Genomic DNA, 13,644 nt, shown 5'->3' with positions numbered 1-13,644 from the left:
TTTTGTTTGATTGATTAATAAAACAATGTGCTGTAAGCCAATAAAAAACGCACTTTTGACAATCCTGATGATGTCAACTCTGTGAACAATGCTCATCGACAATCTAGGTCAGGGGTCGGCAACCCAAAATGTTGAAAGAGCCATATTTGACCAAAAATCCGAGAAAAAAAATCTGTCTGGAGCCGCAAAAAATTAAAAGCCTTATATAAGTGTTATAATAAAGGCAACACATGATGCAAGTGTCTATATTAGCTATATTAGCCTACTATCAAAGGCCGACGCAAATCTTTGTTGACAGAAATGTTGTATTTTAATTTTTATTCTACACAATTTTGCAACATTGGAAATCATTAGTAAAATGGAGGATTCTCACATGATGAGATAACTCCTGGAAATTACTGGCTTAGAATGGCCAAAGGTATAAACTTGTGTGTCCAAGTTTAAGGAAACGGCAGGCGGTCTTCTTCTAATGGGTTTACTACAATCTTTGCAAGCTGGGTAACGTTTGCTGTGGTCTGGAACAACATGGCACACAAACAACTATGAGAAATGCAGCCGATATTACATACAGATAATATGTCATGAGACATGCAAATATAAATTAAATACACAGGGGACATATTGTAAGTAAAGGAAAATAAATTAGCTCAAATATACCTACAAACGTACAGCTAGCCTAAATAGCATGTTAGCATCGATTAGATTGCTGTCATGCACTGACCAAATATACCTGATTAGCACTCCAATAAGTCAATAACGTCAACAAAGCTCACCTTTGTGCATTCACGCACAGCATTACACGTTTGGTGGACAAAATGAGACAAAAAGGAGTGGTATAAAACACGTCTTTCTGTGGCAGTTGTACATGTAAACAAACTACGATGAGTTCAAGGATCGCTGAAATTAGTAGGACAAAACGGTGCTTGCCAAATACTCTCATCAGTGAAGCATGTATAAACCCCGTTTCCATATGAATTGGGAAATTGTGTTAGATGTAAATATAAACGGGATACAATGATTTGCAAATCATTTTCAACCCATATTCAGTTGAATATGCTACAAAGACAACATATTTGATGTTCAAACTCATAAACATTTTTTTTTTGCAAATAATCATTAACTTTAGAATTTGATGCCAGCAACACGTGACAAAGAAGTTGGGAAAGGTGGCAATAAATACTGATAAAGTTGAGGAATGCTCATCAAACACTTATTTGGAACATCCCACAGGTGAACAGGCAAACTGGGAACAGGTGGGTGCCATGATTGGGTATAAAAGTAGATTCCATGAAATGCTCAGTCATTCACAAACAAGGATGGGGCGAGGGTCACCACATTGTCAACAAATGCGTGAGCAAATTGTTGAACAGTTTAAGAAAAAACTTTCTCAACCAGCTATTGCAAGGAATTTAGGGATTTCACCATCTACGGTCCGTAATATCATCAAAGGGTTCAGAGAATCTGGAGAAATCACTGCATGTAAGCAGCTAAGCCCGTGACCTTCGATCCCTCAGGCTGTACTGCATCAACAAGCGACATCAGTGTGTAAAGGATATCACCAAATGGGCTCAGGAACACTTCAGAAACCCACTGTCAGTAACTACAGTTGGTCGCTACATCTGTAAGTGCAAGTTAAAACTCTCCTATGCAAGGCAAAAACCGTTTATCAACAACACCCAGAAACACCGTCGGCTTCGCTGGGCCTGACCTCATCTAAGATGGACTGATACAAAGTGGAAAAGTGTTCTGTGGTCTGACGAGTCCACATTTCAAATTGTTTTTGGAAACTGTGGACGTTGTGTCCTCCGGACCAAAGAGGAAAAAAAAACATCCGGATTGTTATAGGCGCAAAGTTGAAAAGCCAGCATCTGTGATGGTATGGGGGTGTATTAGTGCCCAAGACATGGGTAACTTACACATCTGTGAAGGCGCCATTAATGCTGAAAGGTAAATACAGGTTTTGGAGCAACATATGTTGCCATCCAAGCAACGTTACCATGGACGCCCCTGCTTATTTCAGCAAGACAATGCCAAGCCACGTGTTACATCAACATGGCTTCATAGTAAAAGAGTGCGGGTACTAGACTGGCCTGCCTGTAGTTCAGACCTGTCTCCCATTGAAAATGTGTGGCGCATTATGTAGCCTAAAATAGCACAACGGAGACCCCGGACTGTTGAATAACTTAAGCTGTACATCAAGCAAGAATGGGAAAGAATTCCACCTGAGAAGCTTAACAACTGTCTCCTCAGTTCCCAAACGTTCACTGAGTGTTGTTAAAAGGAAAGGCCATGTAACACAGTGGTGAACATTCCCTTTCCCAACTACTTTGGCACGTGTTGCAGCCATGAAATTCTAAGTTAATTATTATTTGAAAAAAAAAAAGAAAGTTTATGAGTTTGATCAAATATGTTGTCTTTGTAGTGCATTCAATTGAATAGGGGTTGAAAATGATTTGCAAGTCATTGTATTCCGTTTATATTTACATCTAACACAATTTCCCAACTCATATGGAAACGGGGTTTGTATAACATAAACAGTGGGTTTTCTTACAATTAGGAAGGTTTGTGTCATGTTTGTTCTCCTATAGAAAATATATTATAACAAAAAATTAAAAATGTTCTTCATCTTTTTCCATTTTCACACATCTCGGAAAGAGGTCCAGGTGGCCACTAGGGCGGCGCTAAAGATGCGGCTCTAGAGCCACGGGTTGCTGACCCCCGATCTAGGTTGTTAACTTCCTACTTCACATGCGAAAGATGGAATAGGGATTGGGAGTGTTATTGCAGCTGGACCTAATTATTATTAAACTGACCAATCCCAACCTTTACTGCTCGTGAGGTTAGGTTTTTTTTAGGAGGTGCACGTCACGTTATGAGAAAGGGTTTGCAGGGGGAGGTGCGAGCTGGTGTAGTGACACAGGAGCATAATCCAGGTCCATAAACCGTCAACATTGCAACAAAATATGTCCCAGGAGAGCAGCGAAGCCTAAAAACGTATTCAAAGGGTAAAATCACTGTCCGATACAAAAAGTGTGCACTGGTTGGGTGGCAATGTTGGCAGGTCAGCATTGAGCCAGCATGAGGGTGTAAATCGGGACTCCCAACAAAGTCAGATTATCAGCCCTGTACTGACAATAACACTATTGTGTAATACAATGAAATCTGTTTGGAAGGAGGATCAGCATTTAAAAAAATTTAAAAAAATCAGAGATGATCCCTACTATGAAAAGCTAGTCTCTGACTGGTCGCATCAGCGTAGCAAAGCCGGCTTTATAATAGCATTCTTTAGCAGCTTAATGAGCGCCATAGCCTTAAGATGTTGATTTGGCGTATGGCCTCTGTTAGCAAAGCTATCAGGGAGGGAGATAGGATGCACGAAAAGACACAGATTGTAAAAGTGTATCCGAGTAATACTTTTTACAGCGATGGCCTCATGAAGTGACATTGAACTGTTCTCCAATGAACAGGATGTTTCTACAAAGATAAATATTGTAGCGACTGCTATCAATAAAAAGGCCACTGAGTGTGCTTGCATCTGTGGCTCGTTCCCTCATTGAATCAGTCCACTTTACAGTTGTATTCTTGCAAGCGAAATAAGACTACAAAGCAATGATTCAATGTGACGGAAACAACAGAAAATATCAGAGGCCAGCTGGCTTAAATGACCAATTGGATAACTTCAACCACACCCATGTGTCAACCACCTGATGTGACATACCTGTACATTAAAGTTGTCCGGATACCAATATTTTGGTACCGGGACCAAAATTATTTTGATACTTTTCGGTACTTTTCTAAATTAAGAGGACCACAAAAAATTGCATTATTGACTTTATATTAACAAAAAATCTTAGGGTACATTTAACATATGTTTCTTATTGCAAGTTTGTACTGAAATAAAATAGTGAACATACAAGACAACTTGTCTTTTAGTAGTAAGTAAACAAACAAAGGCTCCTAATTTAGTCTGCTGACATATGCAGAACATATTGAGTCATTTTCCATTCTATTATTTTGTCAAAATTATTAAGGACAAGCGGTAGAAAATGAATTATTAATCTACTTGTTCATTTACTGTTAATATCTGCTTACTTTCTCTTTTTTCTACACCTTTGTTAAAATGTAATAATTTGTATTATTCTTCTGTTGTTTGGATGCTTTACATTAGTTTTGGATTATAGCACAAATTTGGGTATCAATCCGATACCAAGTAGTTACAGGATCATACATTGGTCATATTCAAAGTCCTCATGTGTCCAAGGACATATTACCTTTAAAAAAACGGAGGAAGATGTTGTGATGCCAAAAAATATTGACGTAATCATAGTATTATTGACTACATACGTTCCTGTACTTGGTATCATTACAGCCAATGGCGTTTGTTTACATTTTGAAGTAAAGCATGTTTAGCTATTCCTCATCCTGCAGGGATGATACTTGTAAGAAACTTACTTTATTTAGGCTAGCTAGCCATGTCTTAAAGCACCTCTTCCTGAGGGCGTTTCAGTGTTATAACTTCACCTTTATCGTTAGTTTTTAAGCCAAAATGCGTCCGTTCTCCCTTTTCTGTCCACACAGTGTGTCGGCTTGCAAGTACTCCGTGATTGTGCGCTGCCGAACATGCTCCTCTGCTCGTAAACCAGCAATGACACGACGTGACGACGACGGTCATTTTCAGGGGGGACCGGGACTTTTTAGAGGCTGTATTGTACCGAATATGATTCATTAGTATCGCCGAAATATACTAATACCCGTATACCGTACAACCCTACTGTGCATACATACAAATAAACAATAAACATAAGCTATATATAATTTTTGGCCTTCACAATAATTATCATGAGGTCTGAGACAAAATACTAGTGTCTCCCTCTCACTGCATAATAAAATCAGATCCTTCCAAATTTCAAAGTAACACAATTGAAATTCCAAAAACAAAGAGTAGTAAAAGCGCCATTAAAATGCTATATATGTTAGTCATCAATGCGATGGAAAGATCAGTGTGGTTTCAAACATGACCTCACCTTGACGTTGGCTTTGGTCTTGTTGCTGCTGCTGCTACTGCTGTTGTTGTTGTTTGGGTTTTTGGCATCCTCATGAACTCTGTCCAACAGCCAGAGGAGAAATTCCAGGGCGTCGTGCTGAGAGTTGCCCCGAAACTGCGACCCATATTTGGCCACGATGCTCTGAAAGAAAGACAGCATAATGAGCTGGTTGATTTGGGTAATATCAGGTGTCGCCACAGAATGAACAGGCCGGGACCTACATCGCATACTGTAGACTCTGAAAGAACTGGTTAAAGCTACTAGGGAATGTCATCATAATCAAATTGTCTATTGTACTGTATGTTGCCACTAATTAAACCCCCTGGTGGGTTTTTAGTGGTACGCCAAAGAATCACTGAATTAAATATTCAAACACAGTGTTACTGTTCAAACTGTGTGTAATGTTACAGTGGCCAATACTATTGAACGTCCTTGCTTAATAAAACCTCTGCCTTGTTTTTAATGAATACTCAGGCCTACTTTGCTACTGCATTTTAATGTTGGTCATTATGGGGGTACTTGGAGAGCCAAATGTTTTCTTTGGTGGTACTTGGTGAAAAAAAAGGTTGATAACCACCGCTATCGTGGTTGTTAATTAGCTATGGCGCTCATTATTGTTTTTGTTTTTTTTGTCATAAAGAAATACAATCATGTGTGCTTATCGCTGCAGACTGTATTGATATATATTGATATATAATGTAGGAACCAGAAATAATAACAACAGAAAGAAACAACCCTTTTGTGCGAATGAGTGTGAATGAGTGAATGGGGGAGGGAGGTTTTTTGGGTTGGTGCACTAATTGTAAGTGTATCTTGTGTTTTTTATGTTGATTTAATTAAAAAAAAAGATTAAAATAAAAAAATATATATATATATAATTTTTTTCATTTTTATTTATTTTTTTAAATTCTTGTGCGGCCCGGTATCAATCGATCCACGGACCGGTACCGGGCCGCGGCCCGGTGGTTGGGGACCACTGCTTTAACACATCAGATATGGCGGTAGTGCAGTTCCCCTTTATCTACACCTCACCAAGGTAAACACCAGTATTTCCGTCATGCTCTCATGTACAATGACAACAAAAGCGTTCTGTTCTAAAAGGAATGTTGTATCAGTTATTTGGACACACGTTGTCTATAAAACTGTCGTGGACCAAAAAGTAGAGTTGGTTAGTAGTTGAGAGTGTGGACAATCGTGCATCAACCGAAATTGACATGGAAGACTCAATTAATCGTGATTTTGATGTTTGACATAATTGCCCATGACATCCCTACAGAAGAACTTATCAGTGGTATTACGCTGCCTAAACAGTTTGCTCCTTACCACTATTACAGCAAAGGTTCTGTTTTGAAAGACTCCTGGAAATAAATTACCACATGGACAAAGAGAGCTATATATATATATATATATATATATATATATATATATATATATATATATATATATATATATATATATATATATATATATATATATATATATATATATATTCTTCTACTTTCTGAATAGCATTAAAGGGGAACTGCACTTGTTTTGGAATTTTGCCTGTCGTTCACAATCATGAGAGACAAGAAGACAAAAGGTTGTTTTTTTTCCACTTTCTAACTAAAAATCGTCTCGTTCTAAGTAGCTAGCAATGCAGCTGTTGGGAGCAATAAATTATAACTCTAAATCACTTTAAAATGCATTCAAAAATCATCAAAAATACTTAATTTAAGTTCCGTATACTGTATAGTAACCAAGATGTAGCGACATTGTTATTGTAAGAGCGATCACTGAGGAACTATTTTTTTTATCTGTCAGGCTTGTCACTGACAGTTTGGTTATGTTTTGGTTTTTCCTCTGTGTTTGTGTTTTATTTCCTGTGAGCGCTCTTATTTTGGTTCCTTTACCTGCACATCTCCCTGAGAGCTTGTTTCCCTCACCTGTACCTGATTGGCAGTCTGGCATACTTGGTGGCAATTGCCAATCAGGCTACTATTTATACCTGCAGTCAGTTTGCTGTCTCCAGTTCTCCCTGGTTCCTTGTATCCTGTTTCCTGTCTCCAGTTTACCTGTTTCCTGGTTCCTGATTCCTGTTTTCCTGCATTTCCTTTGGACATTAAAATCATGTTTTCATGCATCAAGCCTGCCATCTCTGCATCTTGGGGTTCGTCACCAACACTTCCAGACACTATCGTAGTAACACATCAGCGTATTTCGGTATTAGCCGTACGAGCTAACTACGGCAAGAGATAAGCTAGCTTCTACGATAAAACGAAACGCGTTCGAGTTTGTAATGCACAACACAATGCGATACGTGACGTGTGTGGTTTTGTCTCTCATAATAATTGTGAACGATAGGCACATTTTTTTTTTAAAGTGCAGTTCCCCTTTAAATAGAAATACTCACTGAGAACCAATATGGATACAGAGCTAATGTTTCAACTCCAAAGGCTTTAATTGAAATTATAGAATAAATTACCAATGCAATAGATAGTAAAAAATGTGCGGCAGCAGTGTTGATGGATCTAACTAAAGCATTTGACACAATTAATCACAATATTTTAATCAAAAAACTAGAATAGTATGGCATCAGAGGGTTGGTCTTAAACTGGATTAGAAGTTATTTAACGAACAGGAAACAATACGTGAAGCTAGGCGAACACACGTCTACAACGCTAACTATATCCTGTGGTGTACCCCAGGGATCAATACTAGGACCAAAATTGTTCAATCTTTATATAAATGACATTGGTAAAGTTACAAAAGATTTCAAGTTAGTATTATTTGTGTTTTGTTCAGGAGAGAACACACAGAAGATAATACAAATAATAACAGAAGAAATGAACAAATTAAAAAGATGGTCCGACAAAAACAGACTATCCTTAAATCTCACTAAAACTAAAATAATGCTATTTGGTAACAGTAGAAGAGAAAGTCAAACACAAATACAAATAGACAGAATAGAAATTGAAAGAGTAAAGGAAACTAAATTTCTAGGTATGATTGATAAAAATGTAACTGGAATTTTCATGTAAAAAATATACAACATAAAGTAGCAAGAAACACGTCAATAATGAATAAAGCAAAACATGTTCTTGACCAAAAATCACTTCATATTCTTTACTACACGCTAGTGTTACCATATCTGAGTTATTGTGTAGAAATATGGGGAAACAACTACAAAAGTACACTTCATTCATTAACAGTGTTACAAAAAAGATCAGTTAGAATAATACATAATGCTGGATATAGAGAACATACAAACCCTTTATTTATTGAATAAAAAATACTGAAATTCCACGACATAGTGAATTTGCAAACAGCTAAAATTAATTATACACAAAGCAAACTATAACCTGCTACCCAATAATATTCAACAATTCTTCTCAACAAAAGAGGAGAAATATAATCTTAGAGAACAAATTTATTTAAAACATTTGTACGCACGTACAACACTTAATACCTTTAGAATATCAGTATGTGCAATTAAATTATGGAATGGATTAAGCAAAGAAATCAAACAATATACCGGTACTAATATGATCCACTTCAAGAAACTCTTCAAACTTAAAGTGTTTACAAAGTACAAAGAAGAAGAACCATGATAAACATTCTGAATTTATTTCATCCATCCATTCATTTTCTAGATAATCTTACTCATCTCACTTACTTCACCAGGTATTATGTATTTATTTGTATTGTTATTGCTTATGGAGTACATTGTGAATAAATTGAGAACAGGAAGTGAACAAAGGTTTTAGCAACTGCTATGCAAAGGAAAAAGGGTAGGATTAAATAAGCTCTGCTTCTTCCTACTCCTTTTCAAACATGTTGAATAGAGTAACTAGAAATTGTGTTGTATCATGTTGTATACATGTATGTTCCAATTAAACTCAAACTCAAAAATGTATAAAAACGTAATCCAAACATGGGGAATAGCAGCCACTCTACATGTACTGCCTTCTTCCAATTAGCATCCGGCCCTCATTGGGGTGGCATGTCAGCGTCTTATCCGACTCTAATACCACACCAGCCTGTGATTTGTGATACCGTAATCAGAGGCATGTCATGTCACACAAAAGTGGCGGTGTCAAGTGTGCGACTGTACTGTAATCCCGTGACCATTATGTGACACCGCTACCTCTGTTGCCGGCTTAGTTGCTGAACATTCCGTCCCTTTTTTTCGTCTATCCTCAAGCAATTGATATGGCCGGTGGAGTGTAGCCGCTGCAGGAACCTGCTACATCAACATACGGCTCTCGAACAGGTACAAAGCTGTACTTGCATTAAGTGGCACCCTGTAGCAATTAAAATGGTTGGTTCCTCGGACAAACTTGAGCATCTAAAGAGTGTGTAGTGCTCGCGTTGCGTTGCAGCTGCTGCCTGGCTAAGTGAAACCATCTGCTGTGCTTGTGATAGAACGTTGTGAGTTTTATTTGCCGTATTGAAAAGCAACTAAACAGATGGAAGATGGAATGGTCTTTCATCAAATTAATGCAAACCTAAGGGAAACACACAGAATGAGGGCACCTATTATTGCGCAGGTCGCTTTGTTTTTGTTCAATCCCCTTCGCTTTCTTTCCAAAGTACCAGCGATGTTGGATGATTTGTATGTTCAAGGGTCTGTTCTTAGTTTAATTTGCTTCAGAAAATAATACATACACATATTTGGTCAATGGCTTGAGGGCTGTAGGCACTGATTACTTAGACCAGGGGTCGGCAACCCACGGCTCCGGAGCCGCATGCGGCTCTTTGATCACTCTGATGCGGCTCAGCTGCATACTTGCCGACCCCCCCGATTTTCCCGGGAGACTTCCGGATTTCAGTGCCTCTCGCAGACACCTCCCGGGATTAAAATTCTCCGATTTTCACCCTTACAATAATAATAAGGGCGTGCCATGATGGTACAGCATTTAGCGCCCTCTACAATCTGTATTAACAGCGTGCCAGCCCAGCCTCTTGTTATATGCATCTTCTGCTTGCACACGTAAGCGACAGCAAGGCATACTTGGTCAACAGCCACACAGGTTACACTGACGGTGGCCATATAAAACAACTTTAACACTCTTACTAATAATGCGCCACACTTTGAACCAAAACCAAACAAGAATGACAAACACATTTCGGAGAACATCTGCACCTTAACACAACATAAACACAACAGAACAAATACCCAGAATCCCATGCAGCCCTGACTCTTCCGGGCTACATTATACACCCCTTGCTACCACCAAACCCCGCCCCCACCCCAACCCTGCTCCCTCACACATCAACCCCCCCCCTCTGTAGCGGGGGGTGTATAATGTAGCCCGGAAGAGTTAGGGCTGCATGGGATTCTGGGTATTTGTTCTGTTGTTTTTATTGTGTTACGGTGCAGATGTTCTCCCAAAATGTGTTAGTCATTCTTGTTTGGTGTGGGTTCACAGTGTGGCGCATTATTAGTAAGAGCGTTAAAGTTTTTTATACCGCCACCGTCAGTGTAACCTGTGTGGTTGTTGACCAAGTATGCCTTGCTGTGGCTTAGGTGAGCAAGAAGAAGCACCAAACAACGTGAGGCTGGTCTGGCACGCTGGTAGTAGTGGGCCCTAAATGCTGTACTATTATGGGACGTTCGAGAGAATAGTTGCACTGAAATTCGTAGTCTTTCGGAAAAATAGGGAGGGTTGACAAGTATGACGCTGTCAAGCGCCATTCATATAAAACCCGCCGGCCGCACTAGCATTCAATTTTCATAGTAAGGTGTGGGCCGCGTGTCTGAGACCCCTGGTTTATACATAGCACAAATCAAAAAAAAACTTTGAATGCAGTGTTATTTCATTTTAAGTTTCAAAAGATTTTTGTGGCTCCCATTGTTTTCTTTAATTTGTGAAACTGGTGAAAGTGGCTCTTTGACTGGTAAAGGTTGCCGACCCCTGACTTAGACTTAGACTTCCTTTTTATTGTCATTCAAATTTGAACTTTACAGCACAGATAAGACAAAATTTCGTTACATAAGCTCATGGTAGTGCAGGATAAAAAAGCAATAAGGTGCATATATAAATAAATATAAATAATATATAAATATACATATAAAATAAATAAATATATATAAATAAATAAATCGATTACTGTACAGATAAATATATTGCACTTTTTCACATGCGTCCACGTTTATGGATGTGCAGTGTGTTATATTGTCTTTTTTATTCCAGCGAGTTAATCCATTTTGGGGGGAGTTGAGGGGATAATTTAATTATGATGCGTTCAAGAGTGAAGTGAAGTGAAGTGAAGTATATTTATATAGCGCTTTTCTCTAGTGACTCAAAGCGCTTTACATAGTGAAACCCAATATCTAAGTTACATTTAAAGCAGTGTGGGTGGCACTGGGAGCAGGTGGGTGAAGTGCCTTGCCCAAGGACACAACGGCAGTGACTAGGATGGCGGAGTCAGTAATCTGTCTAGCTTCTCTGGACAATCGTAGGTTTTTCTTTATGAAGTCATTCTGTACTTGCATTCTTACTTATAGTTAGTTCCAAAAGTCACCACCCGTAGTAATCTCCAGTCCGAGATACGGATTTTAGACGTTATTCCTTTTAGCATTGTTGGTCCTATTATGCAAAACCAAGTTTTCTTACCTATTTATATGCATAAGTCCCAAAAATTTGTAAATACAACCATGAAGGCATGATGTTGATGTTTATGAAACAATCTTGCCTACCTTCGTACTTGCTCCAAACGAGCCGTTTGGAATTGAATAGCTGAGGACATATCTGTCGATAGTTAGTAGTCAGCTTTACCTGAAGAGCTTTGCGCTAGTCCGCCATTGTAGACCCAAGTTCTAGTCACAAAGGGCCTGATTTACTAAGATCCAAATACCACGCTCTAGACCAGGGGTGTCAAACATACGGCCCGCAGGCCGGAACAAGCCCCCGAACAGGTTTTACCCGGCCCGTGTGAAGAGTATAAAAATGAGCCGAAATTTTTGAATGAAATAAACTGTTGTTCTAAATGTGTGCATTAGATGTCACAATAGCAATTATTTGTATCTTTGTAGATTTTGCTACATACGTAAAAAAAAAAAAAAACACATAATGGAGTCAAGGAAAATGAGCAAACTACATTAATAACATCCTGTAATTTGATTTTGATATTATTTTTTTTTATCTTGATAGATTGAAAATCAACACCAATGAGTTGACTGATGAACATTATCACATAATTTATTCAGAAAGTATAAATAACAACAAACAAAGATAGAATAATATTAACCGCAACATGTAAGTGTAAAAAAAAAAAACCAAAACATAATGATTTGTACATTTTCAGAATGTGCTTGTTCTATTTCTAAACAAAGAAAATAATCTAAAGTTGTCTTTATTTTTAAGTTGTCGTGCCGTGATTTTACCAGTCCGGGAGTAGATTTTTCTCCGTGTGGCACCCGATCTAAAATGAGTTTGACACCCCTGCTCTAGACAGCTCGAGCCAAAAATGTTAATTGTGTGTATTACAGTATAAGTGGGTGTGATTTACTAACACTGCGTGTGCAATTGTAACGTGGTGAAGACTGCCTAATTTAAATTAAACATTTGCGTGCATATTTGGGGCTTTCACTACAGAAACAATAATTGTTCTGCACATTCATGTTAGCATGCTCCGAACTGTGTGCGATGTGTTGAACCAGCAGCACACATCTATAATCTCTAAAACCTTTTCTGAATCAATGTAGACAACAGAAACATACACACTGGATTGACTCAAACGCAAGAAAATGCATCATGAAAGACGTCTTTTCATGTAGGAGATATATTAGAGTAATATAGTTCCTAAATAAATAAATAAATAACAACAATAAAAAAAAAAACACCAGCAGACACTAAAACACATCACTGAATTTGTTTTAATCAGCCCCTTACCAGTCATCCAGCAGCTATACAATTATAAAAGGAAATTGCTGAATAGACAATATGTCAAATATCTAACCGACAGTTTACCAGGATAAACCTTGTCAAATGATATGGGACCATGTGTTAATCACAAATATTATTATCAAAGCCTTGGTCATGCTGATTATAAAAATAAATACTAATCAAATATACTGCAAAATAAGGGACTCATTAAAACTGTTGAAATATATACAGGTAAAAGCCAGTAAATTAGAATATTTTGAAAAACTTGATTTATTTCAGTAATTGCATTCAAAAGGTGTAACTTGTACATTATATTTATTCATTGCACACAGACTGATGCATTCAAATGTTTATTTCATTTAATTTTGATGATTTGAAGTGGCAACAAATGAAAATCCAAAATTCCGTGTGTCACAAAATTAGAATATTGTGTAAGGGTTACATTTTGAAGACACCTGGTGCCACAAACTAATCAGCTGATTAACTCAAAACACCTGCAAAGGGCTTTAAATGGTCTCTCAGTCCAGTTCTGAAGCCTACACAAACATGGGGAAGACTTCAGATTTGACAGCTGTCCAAAAGGCAACCATCGACACATTGCACAAGGAGGGAAAGACACAAAAGGTTATTGCTGAAGAGGCTGGCTGTTCTCAGAGCTCTGTGTCCAAACACATTAATGGAGAGGCAAAGGGAAGGAAAAACTGTGGTCAGAAAAAGTGTACAAGCGA

At 38.1% G+C, this 13,644-nt stretch overlaps 1 protein-coding gene across 2 annotated transcripts in view; it reads right to left on the bottom strand.

Moving 5' to 3' along the window:
- Positions 1-13,644, bottom strand: part of usp43a (ubiquitin specific peptidase 43a) — a 283,302-nt gene that overhangs the window by 227,818 nt on the left and 41,840 nt on the right. For both annotated transcript variants that reach the window (XM_061983704.1, XM_061983705.1), the window contains exon 2: positions 5,025-5,186. In XM_061983704.1, coding sequence (XP_061839688.1) covers positions 5,025-5,186 — 162 coding nt within the window. The remainder of the gene's footprint in view (positions 1-5,024; positions 5,187-13,644) is intronic.

The sequence above is a fragment of the Nerophis lumbriciformis genome, linkage group LG25 (assembly GCF_033978685.3).
Source record: "Nerophis lumbriciformis linkage group LG25, RoL_Nlum_v2.1, whole genome shotgun sequence".
Taxonomy (NCBI): domain Eukaryota; kingdom Metazoa; phylum Chordata; class Actinopteri; order Syngnathiformes; family Syngnathidae; genus Nerophis; species Nerophis lumbriciformis.
This window is presented reverse-complemented; position numbering and strand designations above follow the sequence as displayed.